The following is a 17,314-nucleotide window of genomic DNA, read 5'->3' as shown; positions in this document are numbered from 1 at the left end:
GGGGAGGAGGACAGGGGCAGGGACAGCTGAACAAAGTGCAAACAACGAGGCAAAGAGCAGAACAGACAGGATAAATCGGAGGTAATCTTAGAGGAAAACAACAAGATTAAGAAGGACTAGGAAAGGGTGCTTGAAACATGGAGGGACTTTAGCTGAGACTTGGAAGGAAGCCAGGGAAACTAGGAAGCAGAAATGAGGAGATAAAGTGTTCACACAAGTACGAAGGAGCCAGGTTATAAAGGGCTTTAAAAGCCAGAGGATTTTCTATTTGATCCTTGAGGTAACAGGAAGCCAGTGGAGTTTACTGAATGGGAGGGTGATATGGTCAGTCCTGCATTTTAGGAAAATCTCTGACAGCAGAATAGAAGATGAACTGGTGTGGACAGAGACCTGAGACAGGGAAATCAACCAACAGGACACTGCATAGTCCAGGCATGAGGACATAATGGCCCGCACCAGACAAATGAAGTTGGCCTCATATGAACAAAAAATATTTATACCGGTTCATTTTTTATGGTGGCAAAGAACTGGAAACTAAAAGAATATCCATTGATTAGGGAATGGCTGAACAAATTATGGTACATAAATGTAAAGAAATGGTATTTGGGGCTATAAGAAATAATGAAGGGGGCAGTTTCAGAGAAACCTGGAAGACTTATATGAACTGATACAGCGTGAGTAGAATCAGAGCAATTTATACAATGAAATAACACTGTAAAGACCAAAAGCTTTGAAAAACTTAATAATTCTAATCACCACGGTGACCTAACGTGATTCTACCATGTGATACATGCTACTTAACTTCCTGACAGAGAGGTAAAGACTCAGGGTGCAAATTGAGATGTATGTTTTTTGAACATGGCTAATGCAGCAATTAATTTTGTTGGTGCATTTGTTACAAAAGTTTTGCTTTTCTTTTTTCTAATAGAGTAGGAAGAGTTGGGAGGAATGAAAAAATAGTTTTTTTATTAATTGAAAAGATAAAAGTAAAAAAAAAGAATGTAGTTCAAATCCCAGCTCTGCCTTTTAGAAATATATGACCTTATTAAGATCTACGACCTCTATTAAGAATGCGAGCTGCATGAGATCAAAGACTTTGTTTAAGCTAAACTTTGAATCTTCCCAGGTGCCTTCAATGGCTAAATTAAATTACTTTCGTAAAAAGTGTTGGCTAATGGTCACTATTCCTCAAAACAAATTGTCTGTTTTCATTGTCAATCTTAATTGCCAATCATAGAAAATTGTCACAATAGGATGTTGCTAAATGTGTACATAATACATCCAAAAATGAACTTCTCATCTTTCCTCTAAAACCTATCCTTTTCCTGAGCTTTTCACTTTCCCTTGAGGGTATCACTCTCTCTCTCCAGCACCCCAGGTTCCTGGGTTTTAATCTCAACTCCTTACTCTTACCTCATATATCCAATCAGTTGCTAAATCTTGTGATTTCAATCCTCCACAATATATCTTATATAAAAACATCTGTTCTCTATTCATACAGACACCACACTAATTCAGACTTTTATTACCTCTTGGCTAGACAATGGTCTTCTAACAGGGTTGCTTCCTCTAGCTCTCTCCCCATTTGAAACTATGCTCCACACAGTTGCCCGATTTTCCCAAAGTTCAGGTCTAAGCATGTCAATGACCTATCCCCACCCCTACACACACCACAACACTTCTCTGACTCAAGAAATTCTAGTGATTCTATATTATCTCAAGGATAAAATACAAACTCCTTTGTTTGGTACAAACCATTCTCACTCTACCTTTGCCTAACTCCACGTACTCCAATCATCCAATCATGATGTTCCTCACCCATGACACTTCACCTGTCTCCATCCTTTTGTACTGGCTGCCCCCCCCCCCCATATCCAAAGGCAATTAGTTTCTCAGCGCTCTTATAAATTACAGATGAACTACAGATCTACATTGGTAAAGGGAGTTTTCATGCTGGGAGTTCCCTACACTAACAGTCACAAATCCAAAGTTTGCTACCCACTCAAACCCCTTCAAAAGGCATGAATATAATAATTAAAAAGATGAATTCCTTGTACTTCTCTGCCACATCTACTCCTTGCTCATTGACGCTGTATGATTATTTCTTAAAATTGCAAGTATTACCTGTCCTTTTCCACAGAGACTGGTGTAGGGTAAGACTGGTTACTTTTGTTGCCAGTACCCAACTGACCATAAGAGTTGGCTCCCCAAGCATACAGGTGACCTTCATCTGTTAACACTAATGTATGTGCATAGCCACAGACAATCTGCAAAGAGAAAAACAAATCCACTCATGCCTGCAAATTGACAGAAATAAAATATACCACCTTGGGGTGGATCAAAAAATAAAAAATGGAAAAAAAAAGTGGCAACACACCTAGGCAGTTAAGCACAATTCTTTAGGGCCCAACCCTCTAGTGTCAATTTTAAATCTAAAGGAAAAAACTATAAAGTCATTTAAATTCTTTAGCTATTTAATTTGCATCTGTTAAGATTGAAGTTCCTGGCACTACCAATTTATTGACAAAGTGTATATCTGTCAATGAACAGGGTCTCAACCCCCTCAGAAAAGTTAAGAAGCCCAACTGAGGGGATAACTCATTTATAGACAAAAGGAGGAGCTTCCAGAATAAAAGGGGAAAATAGCATGACTGGTTACACAGTCTGAAGCATTCCAGGTATGAGGAACAATATGACTGGCTGGAAATTAGGAATGAGGGCCTAGTAACAATCTCTCCTTCCATCCAGTCGTCAAAAAGTGTTCATCGTTTGAGTTCACTTGCAAGGTAATTTTAGCAGTGGTGGACTTTGGACAACAGACTCAATTCCCTGGGGTCCACCTGCACCCCTGAAGGATGACAGAGGCAAGAACAGAACAACGATCAGGAAAAGAACTGAACTTCTAAACTTATCTGAGAGACAGTAAGTAATTGACAGGAAAGATGATTTTTCAAACTTAACTCTCAAACAAATGAAAAATGACTTGGGTGGTTATAAAAGTCAGCAGTAATACAGAATGAAATCAATAATAAAATACAATCAACTTGATTTTCCCAATTTTCCTATCTTACTCATTTATAAAAGATAATTTTTGTGTTCATACACACAGAGAGATTCCCAATATGCAATTCAGTTCAACTAACACTTACTTATTAAGTACCTACTGTGTACAACACTGAGAGGTAATGTTATATATTGGAAAAGATGTCTTGACTGGTCAAAACCTTTTGGTACCATTGGAAGAAAACTGTGGGGGAAGGACTTTGGCTCTATGGGAAATACTGGGATAACCTCTTATAGAGAGCAGTTGGTCAGGTATTTGAAAATCACTATTCAATGAATGGGCATTACCTCACCCTAAGTGAGCTCCTGAATAGACCCTGGCCTAAAGGGGCCAGGGTCTCCCAATGCATCTTGGGCCATCTCCAGTTATCCTGATGAATATCTGGTCCCTGGATTCAGATGGCTCTGGAGAACTGAGACTGGTGACCTGCACAGCCCTCCATCCCTCAAACCAAGAGCAAGTCATGTCATCATATCTCTAATGGTATGGTCTTTTTCGGCAACGAAGGACGAACACAACAACATTTGAAAATCAACTTATTCCTTCTCATGCACAAGGGGAGAAAGGAACTGTCTTGTCCAACCCTGTAGCTTTAACAAAGGTAATGACAGAAACCTTTTTTTTAAAAAAATGCTGCCCAATCAGTGGAATAGATTAGGTATACAATACATAATAGTAAATGACCATAGTAATCCAGCATTTGACAAACCCCTAAATCCAATATTTTGGGACAAGAAATCACTATTTGACAAAAATTGCTAGGAAAACTGGAAAGCAGTTTGGAAGAAACTAGACATAGACCAATACCTCATATTGTATTCCAAGATAAGGTCAGGTAGATATGTGAATTAGTCATAAAGGGTGACATCATAAGCAAATTAGGGGAGCATGGAATATTTTGCCTGTAAGATTTGTGGATAGGAAAATAATTTATGACTAAACAAGAGATAGATAGCATTACAGGATATAAAGGGATAATTTTGAGTATATCAAATTAAAAAGCTTTTGCACAAACAAAACTAATGCAACCAAAATTATAAAGAAAGCAGAAAACTGGGGGGAAAATTTTGCAGCAAGTTTCTCTGATAAAGGACTTATTTCTCAAATATATTGAGAAATGAGTCAAATTTATAAGAATATGAGTCATTCTCTAATTTATTTAGTTCTTATGGTTTTGTATGTGGGAATGTAAGTCCCCTCTGAACATTTGTGAAAACATTTGAAGTAAAAATGTTTTCTGAAACATTTGAAGTGAAAATATTTAAAGTAATAATTTAGGCACAATATCCCAAGGGAAAAAGAAAAGATTTTACACATCAGGAGGAAGATATAGACTGAAGTTACTGAGCAACATGGGAAGTGGTTTTTAAAACTAAATGCCCTGCCCTGTAATTCATGGAAAATGTTCTCATGCTTCAATAATTTTTTCCTGGAAGGGGATGGAAGCTCAGAGAAGGGTTTAATATTGTAGCCACTGTCACTGCCATCCATAGTATGGATTTTCAGGTACTAGAGCTCATGCCATTTAGGGTTTAATAATTCAGTTGTAGCTCATACAGTTAACTGGAAAGGACCAGATAACCAGTTAATTAATTGGTAACACAACACAACGGTTTACCATTTCCTTCTCCAGCTCATTTTATAGTTAAGGAAACTGAGGCTAATGGGGTTAAGTGACTTGCTCAGAGTCACACAGCTAGTAAGTGCCAAAGGTTGGATTTGAACTCATGAGGATACAGCCTTCCTGATTCCAAGCCCAGCACTCTATCCACTGCACCACTTTATAACTACTAAATAGTAATTATTTCTCTTTTACCCAGGAACCCTGAGGGTCTTCCCCTCCCAGTTTGTTTGTTTTTTTATTAAAGGGGCCATCCCTTACATACTTGAAGTCTATTCATTGAATGAGTGTATCTCACTCAAAGTGAGAATGTGACAAGACCTTAGCCTGAAAGGGCCAGGGTCTCCCATTGTATCCTGGGCCGTCTCCAGTTGTCCTGATGAATATCAGGCCACTAGACCCAGATAGCTCAGTAGAAGAAGGTGAGGTTGGTGACCCTGCACAGCCCAAAGTCAGCTACAAGTCATGTCACCATCTTGATGTCATGGTCTTCTTCGAGAATGAAGGACAAACACAACAACAACAAATGGTCAAAAGACATGAACAGGAAGTTTTCAGAAGAAGAAATCAAAGCTATCTATCTATAGTCATATGAAAAAATACTCTAAATAACTTCTGATTAGAGAAATACAAACTGAAACAACTCTGAGATAGCACCTCAAGCATATCAGATTGGCTCACATGATAGAAAAGGCAAATAAAAAACATCTGAAGGGATGTGGGACACTAATGTTCTATCTGGTGCAGTTGTGAACTGATCCAACCATTATGGACAGTAATTTAGAACTATGCCCAAAGGGTTACAAAAAGTCTGCATCCTAAAGAGATTAAAGAAAAAGGAAAATGGCCCACAGGTATAAAAATATTTATAGCAGCTTTTTCTGTGGTGACAAAAAATTAGAAATGGAAAGGATTCCCATCACTTAGGGAATGTCTGAACAAGCTGCAGTATATGATTGTGATGGAATACTATTTTGCCATGAGACATGATGTGCAGGATGGTTTCAGAAAAATGTGGGAAGACTAATATGAACTGATGCAAAATGAAGTGAGCAAAACCAGGAGAACATTGTATCCAGTAACTGCAACTGCACAACGATCAACCGTGAATGACTTAGCTATTCTCAGCAACCCAATGATCCAAGACAAATCTAAAGGACTTGGAATGAAAAACAATGTCCACCTCTACAGAAAGATATGATGGAGACTGAATGCAGACTGAAGCATACTTTTTTAACTTTATTATTGTTTTTTGGTTTGCATTTTCTTTTGCAGGATGGCTAATATGGAATGTTTCACATGACTACACATGCATAAACTACATCAAATTGCTTGCCTTCTCAAGAAGGGGGGAAGAGAGAAAGGGGAAGGGAAGAATATGAAACTCAAAATTTTTTTGCAATGTTAAAAAAATTTTGTTTGCATGTAATTGAGAAGAAATAAAATAAAAATTAAATGTTAAGAAAATTTTAAAAGAAGAAAAAAGAAAGAAAAGAATACTGCCCCAATTTTATACCTAGCTAACATGGATACAACTCTAGTCAAGAGAGATTATGAAGCAAGAAACTGCTAAAGGTAATGAAAACACATTAAGCAGATCAGCCCTATTGTCAGTAAGACTTGAGTTCAAGTCTAACTTCTGATAAATAGCTAGCTGTACGATCATGACAAATCACTTAAATTCTCACATTCCCAATGACTCTCTAAGGTTATAAGTTATAAATGAGTTGTCCATCTGTACCAGTGGAGGGAGTGTCCACACCAGTCAGCTCACCACACTGATAAAATCACAAGTCTGAATTGAAAAAAAATATGTAAATTACTATGATAGTTGCCATGGATATAACCTCAAACCTGACCTAACCTAACCTCAAAAAGCTTCCATTCTACTACGATTCACATACATAGGTAAAAGATGATTTGATAGAGTAGAAAATATTACCAAATTGGCTGAAAGGGGTATATGGTAAGCATTAAGAAAGGACTTCATGGAGAACATGGTACTTAAGCTGACCCTTAAAAGAAGTTAGGGATTCTCAAAGGCAGTGGTATAGAACAAATACATTCCAGATATAGGGAACTGCCGGTGCAAAGGCACAGAGATGGGAGATCAAGAGCTGAGTTACCCCTGGAATAGCTAATATTTCCATTTGGCTGGAACACTGTGTAAAATACTGTATAAAAAGGAAATGTAAAGTAAGTCTAGAAAAACAAAAGGAAGGCAACTCAAGGAGGGTTTTAAAATGCTAGGCTGATGAGTTTGTATTTTGGGCTAATGGTAATAGGAAGCCACTGGGGTTTTTGAGCAGAGGATTGACACAGTCTAAACTGTGCATTAGAAATTTTCACTGGACAGCTATATGAGGGAGACAAGAAACAGGAAATAAGGAAACCAACTAGAAGGCCATTGTGCTGATCCTGTTAAGAGATAAGATCTGAACTAGAGTAGCAGTCATATGAGTGGTAAGAGGATGTGGTAAATGTTGAGGCAGAATTGCCCAGACAGGGAGGATGATTAGATATGTGGTTGAAAGAAAGAGAATGAGGGGGTGTGGGAAAGGAAAGAAAATAAGCATTTATTAAGTGCTTAATATGTTCCAGGCACTGTGCTAAGAATTTCTTTATTTTAACTATAGAGGGAGGGGGGGAGAGAAGGGAAAAATATGGAACTTTATATAGACTATCTCAAGGATACAAATATTGTATCAAGAATCACTCTGAAGTTTACACTTAGGTGACTAGAAGGATGGTAATGTCCTGAACAGCTGAGAGACTGAAGAAGCTGGCAAGAGAGGAGGACTCAGCAGGGGCACAAACAAACAGCTTTATTAGAGGTGCACACAGAAATAGGCAGCAGAAGCAGTCATGGAACAAGAAGGCTCCAGCCAGTGATTCCTGATTGAAAGAATTAAAGCTCATTGGAAGAAAGCTTCTGTGCCAGTTCTTCCTGTTCAATACTGCTGAGGGAAGGAGGAAGGGGAAAGGAGAAAGAGGAAGGGAGGGGAGAAGGGGAAGGGTGCCATAGTTACTGTGGAGAGTATGATAATAAGTCAAGGAAGAATAAAAGGACTGTTGTGCAGCAGTAAGGACCCAAGTAAGAATACAGAACAAATTTGTCCTAGATCTTCTCACTGTCATCAGAACTGCATGGCTTTCTCAGCAAAGTAGGAGAGGTAGACAAAAATCTGAAGTTGGAGTCTGGCAAAATCTTGAGTGGCAACAGGACAAGAGAGAAAAGAGATTCAAGGGTAAAGGATAGTGGAGGGCTTTGGCTCACTCCAAAACTGTGAAGGCAGGAAAGATCAGCAGTGATGAACTGGGAGAATGGGGTACCCCACAAGGTCTCAAAGGCACCATAAGGACAAAGAATAGGGCTGGAGGAGAGACATAGAGCAAGAATGGATGGAGAGGAGCTCACAGTTAAAGAGCTCAAGTTCATGGAGATAGCCCAGTTATAGGTTGAGGAAGGGCAAAAATAGAGGTCTCTGGAGCTGAGGTAAGGTTGAAATGGCTCCATAGTGAAGTCCTTGAACATGAGGGTAAGGGCTGACACAAACAGAAATATGGAGACCGAGGTATTGGACTCCTTGGATACAAAAGTATACATTGCTGAAGGACAGTTGGACTTGATGAAGAGGACAGTGTTTGGGAAGGAAGGAGAGGGCTGGAATGAGGAAGGAGCACATTTTTCATTGAGATGGTCTTTGATGCCCAAGTCACAGTCATGCTATTAAAATCATACTGGCTATATACTGTTTCTTTGTTGTGTAGAGGGCTGAAAAATATGACCCAATGGACATACCTTGTGTACCCGAATGCCTTGTAAAGCTGCTATTCTACAGGGTGTTGGCTGATTGCCACTGCTGCCCAGTCCAAGCTGCCCATTTCCATTGTATCCCCAGACATAAACCTTGGAAGAGAACAACAAAAGCAAACAAGAATTTATTAAGTGCCTACTACATGCAAGGTATTGTACTAGGTGCTGGGGATATAAACACAAGCAAAAGGGGTCCCTGCCCTCAAGAACAGACAGTCTAAAGGAGGAGACCACAGGCAAACAACTCTGTACAAGCATGATATACACGATACACTGGGGGCACTCTCCGAGGGAAAGCACTAACATGAAAAGGGGCCCAGAACAGGCTTCTAGCAGACAGTGGGATCTGAGCTGGGATCTGAAGGAAGTCAAGGAAAGCAGGAGGCAGAGATGGGGATGGAGAGAATTCTTGGCATGGGCGAGACCCAGAGATAACGTCCAGAGTCAAGAGATGGTAGCAACTCATGTGAAGAACAGCACAGAGGCTAATACTAATAGAGCACAAAGAATATGGGGCAAGGGAGAGTAAAGGGGAAAAAGACTGGGAAGACAGGAAGGGGCCAGGTGATGAAGGGCTGGAGGATCTGGATGCAAATTTCTATAGGAAGCAACGACCGCAGCCCGAGGTGATGAGAACCATACTATCTGTGGAAGGTACTGAGGCAGGATATGAGAATTTGCTTCTTAAAAACAGGTCTCAAACTACCAAAATGCCCAACATTCCTAGGAGAAGCCTCCTACCTACCTCACCACTCTCCACCACGGCCATTGAGCAAAACTGGCCACAAGCTATGTTTGTAGCAATTTTATTCTGTAAGCAGCCAGTCACTTTTCGAGGAATGGGTTGGTTGGCTGTGGAGCCAGACCCAACCTGTCCAGAGTTATTGTAACCCCAGGCAAATACCTGTTAGAAGAGAAAGCAGGAATCTCTTAACCCACATTAGGTCAAGAATAATCTCAACTGAACCCTTGCTAATAACAGTAATGACACACTTTTATAGTCCTTTTAGGATCATAGCAAGTCCATGAGGTAAATCTTTTTCAAATGAGGAAACTGAGGCAAGGAGAGAATAAAAGACCAAAAAGGGTCACAAACAAGAAAGGCATTCAAATGGCCTGTGGGTCTTACCATTCCTTGGTGCTAATATCTGATAGTGAGTATTTTTTAAATTAACATACACACTATACCACGCTGACTGCTTCTCACATATGTTGTGTGTATGTGTATGTGTGTTAATTTAAAAAACAATGGATAAGTATTTTCCACTTAAGAAAACATGTTTTGGCCAAAAACTTTTTTTCCATAGAACCCTCTTTATTTTAGTAAAAGAAATTCATCCCTACAATATAAAAACAATGTCAGAGAAGTCTCAAAATGTTATAGGTAGTATAGCATACAGGTATGTAGTATATAGGTAGTTATAGGTACCTTATTGATAAAGGTAGAATTCAAGCCCAAGGAATATCAATAAATGAGGAGGAAGATAAGATCGAGTCACATTGGGAAGGAGGGTTGGGAAATTTAGGAGACTTAAGTGCCCACTTTTAGATCCCCAAATACTTGATCCAACCATTTAACCAGTTTTTAGGGGGGATGGTCCCAAGAATCTCTCTAATCATCTTCCTACAGAGAGAGAACAGGATTTATATTTATGTTGAGTACTCTTACCTCGCCATCAGAAGTCATAGCCAAGGAATGGTGAGATCCACAGGCAACTTCAATGACTTTCCTGTTTCCTAAATTTGTGGAGATGTGGGTAGGTACTAAACCATGATTAGTTGTCCCATTGCCCAACTGGTTATAAGCATTATGGCCCCAGGTATACACTTCTCCTTCTGAAAATAAAAAAAAAAAAAGCAAGATAAAGAATTTCTATGGGAATTCTCATTAAAAGTAACTATGTACCGTAATGATTAAATAAATGAAAATGAATTACAATATCAACCAATTTCCCCTGCTTCACCCACCAAACTCAGACTCCAAAGAAAGTTTTTGAAAAGTCAAAACTTTGGTTTCCATGCCTGGGTAACAACATGACTCTTCCAAGCAGAAAGTTGATAGGAAGCCCTAAAAAAGGAGGAATGATTTCTAATAAAGAGATTTTATTCTGTCATTGTTGTAAGGAGGAAGGAGGTTCAGACTTATGATTTCATTAAAGTGGGGAACTCTCAATGCAACATTTCTACATTATATAGTCCTAGAAAGTTGCCTGGGGCACTGAGAAGTTAAATGGTCCATCCATGGGCTCACAGCTTGTGTATATGTCAGAGGCAACACCTGAATCCAGATCTTCTTGATTCAAATGCCAGCTTTCTACCCGCTGTGCCATTCTGCCTCTAAATAAGTAGCAATGTTATGCTAAACTCCAAACTATACTAATGTTAATATTGGGCAAGTACTGTCAGAAATAATAATAATAATGATAATATCACATTTAATTACACTTTATAAATCATTTTCCTTATAACAGCACTGTGAAGAAAACACATTTTACACATGAGGAAACTGAGGATGAATTTCTTTGCATATTGATTCAGTGTTGAAGTAATCCTTACCATCTGACAGAAAGTATGCGATAACATCAAACCAGCTTTCCTGAGATTATTCTATTCATAGCTTTTTAGAACTGGGATGGGCCTCAGAGAGCAATCAGTTATGGCTCACACCTTTTATGGTCAGGAAACCAAAACCCAGACAGATTAACTGAACTGTTTAGTGTTAAACAGGAACTAAGACTGGAACCTGGGTCTTCTGAGTCTGGCGCTATTTTCAGTATACTACACTCCTTTTATAGAAATCTTGTGAAGAAGGGGATTTGATCACATTCTTAGAGTGCTAATAATTCCTGTTTTTTAATGGTGTTACCTTAGTACTTAGAATGCAGATTTATTTTCCCAAGACAGGTCTTACACGGATAATACGAAGATTATCTCACTAATTCCGATACTGTTCAGAGTTTGGACTTCAGTGTGAAAATTTAATAGCTTAAGGATATGTTAAAAAAGTTCTTTTCTTTTTTAAAAACCAAGTTGTTTACTAGAGCACAAAAAGATTCTTGAGGAAAAGGCAGGGGATTATTTCCTACTGTAAACTATATTCTTGGAGTTAAATAGAAACACTGTTAACCCTAAACACCGGTTTTTACACTGTATTCTCCCTCCTTCTCACTTACTGAAGGGGCTTCGCCAAAGGAGGGGCAGCATGGAGATGGTGGCTCTGACCCTGGTAAGTTCTAGACCTGGCTCAGTAACTCCTGCTCTCTGGGCCTTGATTACCTCAGCTGTAAAATGATGGAGCCCTTCTCAGTTCTATGAGATAACTGTCAATCTTATTGCTAATGATAATATTCAGAGAATGAAATTTTAGAACCCTTAGCCTCATGACACTCTGCCTAAGAGTAATTTCAATTGCCCTTCCTTCCCCACCACTACCACAAATTAAGCCAGGTCTTTCTTGATTTATACTTAGGGGACACAGAAAACACAACTAATCATTTAGAATCACATGCAGAATTTAACAGCTGTTGCTCTCCCACTGGTCCCAATTCCTCTAGCTTAAATAACTCTTACACTCAACTCAGTTCAGTTCAGCAGACATTTATTAAGCATCTGAAACATCCCTACCCTCAAGGAGCTCACAGACTTTATTCCCTCATCTCTCTCTCCCTTCTGATTCTCTCATTTTTAATCATGTTCATTGTTTTTCTTTGTATTCCTTCTAAACTCTTGTAGTGATCCACCTTGTCCCCAGAGGAGAGATGAAGAAATACTTTCCTCCTTTCGGGAGAGAGGTGAGGGATTACGGGTGCAGACTACCGCATAAACTCTTAGACATAATTTGTTAGTTGGTTTTACTTAACTATTTTTCTTTGTTACAAAGAAGGTCTCATTGCGGGTAGGTTAGTAGACAAAAATGTCTAGAAATGACTGTGATGTTAAAAACAAAAGGCCTCGATAAAATGTATTTTAAAAAGCGATATGCCAGATTATTAGTAATAACATTTGTTGTCATAACTGCATTTTAATGGCAACTACCTTTTGAAAAAAAGAACTGGTTAAAACTCTAAAACTTCTGATCTGGGTCAATTTTGTCATTCCTGCCACATATAATGCAATCCTCTTAAAGGGCTGACTTATGTAATTTGACCACACTTTGACTGAGAATTTAGGGAAATAAAACAAAGATCTTGTCAAATGCTATTTCTAGTTCTTCTAAGTCTCTGAGGCAAGCAGCCCACTGGTGCAAGATCATATAAAGAGTTCTAGAGTTTCTCCAATAAAGAAAGAGTTAATTAATGCCATCTGAAAAAGGAATGAACTGTATTTTAAGATGCCTCTAGGTACCAAAGCAGAAATTACCTTTGCAAACCAAACTGCCTCAGTGCACTCTCAAAACTCAACTATATTCACACATGCCCCTCTGTCATCACTGGAGCTCCAGAGCTCAATGAAGGCAGAGCCAACATCCACCTGTGACTGCAAAGGTTCTGTTCAATACTTACTGCACAGTTCCTAGTCAAGCAATATATTCAGAATGACAGTGGGCCCATCATAGGGTCTCGACAATGACATGGCACTCACTCATCACAGGGGCAGAACCTAGGCCTGTGCTATGAACAAGGAATGGAGCTAGGATTCGAGGGTGGTATTTGTATCCCTACATTACCATCCGTTGCAATGACGACGTGAGGACCACTGCCATAGCTCAGGCAGGCTATTTTTTTGCCGCATAAGTGATCAACTCGACGGGGTTCAATGGAATGCAGGATATCACCTGTTCCCAAACAGCCACTGCAATTGGTGCCAAGCACAAAGACCTGTGGGAAAGTAAAGTCTCAGCTTCATGCAGTCGATTGGTGAAAGATGTATAATTTAAGTAACACAGAGAAACAAAATGTAGTTAGAGTCAGAGCATCAGGGGTCCAAATGCATGCTCTGTCAATTGCTGCCTGTGTAACCTTGTTCAAGTCTCTGGGCCTTGGTTTCCTCATCTGTAAAACGGAGTTGGACTAGATGACTTCCAAATTCCAATCCACTTCTTTTTTTTTTTTTAATTAATTTATTTAACTTTTAACATTCATTTTCACAAAATTTTGGGTTCCAAATTTTCTCCCCATTTGTCCCTTCCCCCCACCCCAAAACACCCATTATTCTAATTGCCCTTATCACCAATCTGCTCTCTCTTTTGTCATCCCTCCCTTCCCTTGTCCCCATCTTCTCTTTTGTCCTGTAGGGCCAGATAACTTTCTATACCCCTTTACCTGTATTTCTTACTTCCTAGTGGCAAGAACAGTACTCAACAATTGTTCCTAATACTTTGAGTTCCAACTTCTCTTCCTCCCTCCCTCCCCACCCATTCCCTTTGGAAGGCAAGCAATTCAATATAGGCCATATCTGTGTAGTTTTGCAAATGACTTCCATAATAGTTGTGTTGTGTAAGACTAACTATATTTCCCTCCATCCTATCCTGCCCCCCCATTGCTTCTATTCTCTCTTTTGATCCTGTGCCTCCCCAAGAGTGTTGACTTCAAATTGCTCCCTCCTCCCATTGCCCTCCCTTCCATCCTCCCCCCCACCCTGCTTATCCCCTTATCCCCCACTTTCCTGTATTGTAAGATAGGTTTTCATACCAAAATGAGTGTGCATTTTATTCCTTTCTTTAGTCGAATGTGATGAGAGTAAACTTCATGTTTTTCTCTCACCTCCCTTCTTTTTCCCTCCACTAAAAAGTCTTTTGCTTGCCTCTTTTATGAGAGATAATTTGCCCCATTCCATTTCTCCCTTTCTCCTCCCAATATATTTCTCTTTCACCACTTAATTTCATTTTTTTAAAAATATGATCCCATCCTATTCAATTCACTCTGTGCTCTCTGTCTCTGTGTGTGTGGGGGTGTGTGGGGGTGTGTGTGTGTGTAATCCCACCCACTACCCAGATACTGAAAAGTTTCAAGACTTACAAATATTTTCTTTCCATGTAGGAATGTAAACAGTTCAACTTTATTAAGTCCCTTATGACTTCTCTTTGCTGTTTACCTTTTCATACTTCTCTTCATTCTTGTGTTTGAAAGTCAAATTTTCTTTTCAGCTCTGGTCTTTTCATCAAGAATGCTTGAAAGTCCCCAATTTCATTGAAAGACCATTTTTTCCCCTGAAGGATTATACTCAGTTTTGCTGGGTAGGTGATTCTTGGTTTTAGACCTAGTTCCTTTGACTTCTGGAATATCATATTTCATGCCCTTCGATCCCTTAATGTAGAAGCTGCTAGATCTTGTGTTATCCTGATTGTATTTCCACAATACTTGAATTGTTTCTTTCTAGCTGCTTGCAATATTTTCTCCTTGACCTGGGAACTCTGGAATTTGGCCACAACGTTCCTAGGAGTTTCTCTTTTTGGATCTCTTTCAGGTGGTGATTGGTGGATTTCTTGAATACTTATTTTGCCCTCTGGTTCTAGAATCTCAGGGCAGTTTTCCTTGATAATTTCATGAAAGATGATGTCTAGGCTCTTTTTTTGATCATGGTTTTCAGGTAGTCCCATAATTTTAAATTGTCTCTCCTGGATCTATTTTCCAGGTCAGTTGTTTTTCCAATGAGATATTTCACATTATCTTCCATTTTTTCATTCTTTTGGTTTTGTTTTGTGATTTCTTGGTTTCTCATAAAGTCATTAGCCTCCATCTGTTCCATTCTAATTTTGAAAGAACTATTTTCTTCAGTGAGCTTTTGAACCTTCTTTTCCATTTGGCTAATTCTGCTTTTGAAAGCATTCTTCTCCTTTGGCTTTTTGAACCTCTTTTGCCAATTGAGTTAGCCTATTTTTCAAGGTGTTATTTTCTTCAGCATTTTTTTGGGTCTCCTTTAGCAAGGTGTTGACCTGCTTTTCATGTTTTTCTTTCATCTCTCTCATTTCTCTTCCCAGTTTTTCCTCCACCTCTCTAACTTGATTTTCGAAGTCCTTTTTGAGCTCTTCCATGGCCTGAGCCCATGGTATATTTATTTTGGATGTGTGGGACACAGAAGCCTTGACTTCTGTGTCTTTCCCTGATGGTAAGCATTGTTCTTCCTCATCAGAAAGGAAGGGAGGAATTATCTGTTCACCAAGAAAGTAACCTTCTATAGTCTTACTTTTTTTTCCTTTTTCTGGGCAGGACAGCCAGTGACTTGACTTCTGAGTTTTCCTTCCACCCCCACCTTGCCTCCAGATCCTCCCAGCCAGTGCTTGGGGTCTGAGATTCAAATGCTGCTTCCCATCCTCAGGGCTTTGGGCGGGGGCAGGGCTGCTATTCAGTGTGAGATTAAGTTCAGGTGCTCAGGTGGGGGCAGGGCCACCACAAGACACTCAGTTCCCTCAGGGGGTTTATGCAGAGACCTTCAACAATGGATCAGGGCTCCTGCCTGCTTGGGGAGCCCCTGTCTGCTGCTGCACCTGCCACTGCCTCCTGAGGGGGCCTGAGCCACGGGGACACCCCACTCCCCTGTCAGCCACCCAAAAAGACTCTGTCACCGACCCCTGCCACCTGTGGGTGGAGGGACCCGCGTGGCCGCCAGAGATTCTGTCCCTGAAGCCTGCTCGGATCTGCTCCTCTCAGTGCCATGCGGCCAAGGCAGGGCTGGGCTCCGTCCGGGTCCGGTGCGCTACGAACCTTTCGCGTCAGGTTTTCAGGGCTCTCTGGAACAGAAATCTCCTCCACTCGGTTGTTCTGTGGCTTCTGCTGCTCCAGAATTTGTTGGGAGTTCTTCTTTACAGATATTTTATGGACCGTGGGTTCGGAGCTAGCATATGTGTGTCTTTTTACTCCACCATCTTGGCTCCTCCCCTCCAATCCACTTCTAAATCTAAGAAGTTATAACAATTCTGGGCTGAAGTATGAAGAAAACCTCACAAAGGAAGATAAAGACTGCATTACATGTGTTGTTGTTCAATCATTTTTTTCAGCTGCGTCCAACTCTTCAGGACCCTATTTGAGGTTTTCTTGGCAAGGAAACTAGAGTGGTTTTCCACTTCCTTCTCCAGCTCGTTTTACAGATGAGGAAACTGAGGCAAAGAGGGCAAAGTGACTTGCCCAGGGTCACATGGCTATTTAAGTGTCTGAGGCCAGATGTGACCATCTTCCTGACTCCAGTCTCAGCAATCTACCCATCATCTTCCCTCCCCTCCCACTCACCCTTGCTTATTTTACCTTAATTCCTTATCTTTCAAGGGTCTAGAGGTCACCAAAAAAGATCTATCAGCCAATTGATCACAATATGAAGACTAATAACTGAAAACATAGATAGTGGTGGGCTTGTTCTGCAAATTACCTCATCATTTTCTGTAGAATACAAAACTTCATTGCCAGCACTGCCAAAGACACAGGCTTGACGTATTAACTTCAGTTCATCCGGTGAACAAAGGGCAAAAATTGGCCACTTTCCCACATCTAGCATCTTCAGTGCAGACAAAAACCCATCCTCTGTTACCTGAGAGGAAAAAAGCAAGAAAGTACTAAGAGTAGTTATGGGGAAGCTGGTTTGCTTTGCCCTTTCAACTTTATAACACTGTTTAAGTGACTTTACAGTGGCTCCTATAGCATTCAAGTTAATACTGCTTTTAAGGAAGAACAAACTTTGTAATGATTTTAACGAACCAAGGTGATTTTAATTTCTCACACAGAAGGAATGATTCTTGCAAACAAAACTACCCCAATTGCCTGCTGAAGCAACAAAGCTTCAAGGCCTTTGGATAGAATTACACCAGCAAGTCTCCTAACTTCTGCAGGGAAGATAATGCATGGCTGGGTATGAAGGAGCAAAATAGTTAGCCATGAATTAT

At 40.0% G+C, this 17,314-nt stretch overlaps 1 protein-coding gene across 7 annotated transcripts in view; it reads right to left on the bottom strand.

Moving 5' to 3' along the window:
* The window catches only part of RCBTB2 (RCC1 and BTB domain containing protein 2), a 58,328-nt gene that overhangs the window by 16,732 nt on the left and 24,282 nt on the right, over nt 1-17,314 (bottom strand). For all 7 annotated transcript variants that reach the window (XR_011967316.1, XM_072610558.1, XM_072610554.1 and 4 more), the window contains 6 exons: nt 16,804-16,962; nt 13,169-13,319; nt 10,172-10,338; nt 9,248-9,406; nt 8,488-8,595; nt 2,125-2,267 (listed from right to left, as the gene is read on the bottom strand). Coding sequence is in view for 6 of the 7 variants with exons in the window: in XM_072610558.1 (XP_072466659.1) it covers nt 2,125-2,267; nt 8,488-8,595; nt 9,248-9,406; nt 10,172-10,338; nt 13,169-13,319; nt 16,804-16,962 (887 nt within the window). In the remaining variant the exon portion in view is untranslated. The remainder of the gene's footprint in view (nt 1-2,124; nt 2,268-8,487; nt 8,596-9,247; nt 9,407-10,171; nt 10,339-13,168; nt 13,320-16,803; nt 16,963-17,314) is intronic.

Source organism: Notamacropus eugenii, chromosome 5 (assembly GCF_028372415.1).
Source record: "Notamacropus eugenii isolate mMacEug1 chromosome 5, mMacEug1.pri_v2, whole genome shotgun sequence".
Classification (NCBI taxonomy): Eukaryota; Metazoa; Chordata; class Mammalia; order Diprotodontia; family Macropodidae; genus Notamacropus; species Notamacropus eugenii.
Note: the sequence above shows the minus strand (reverse complement) of the source record. Positions and strands in the feature narration are given on the sequence as shown.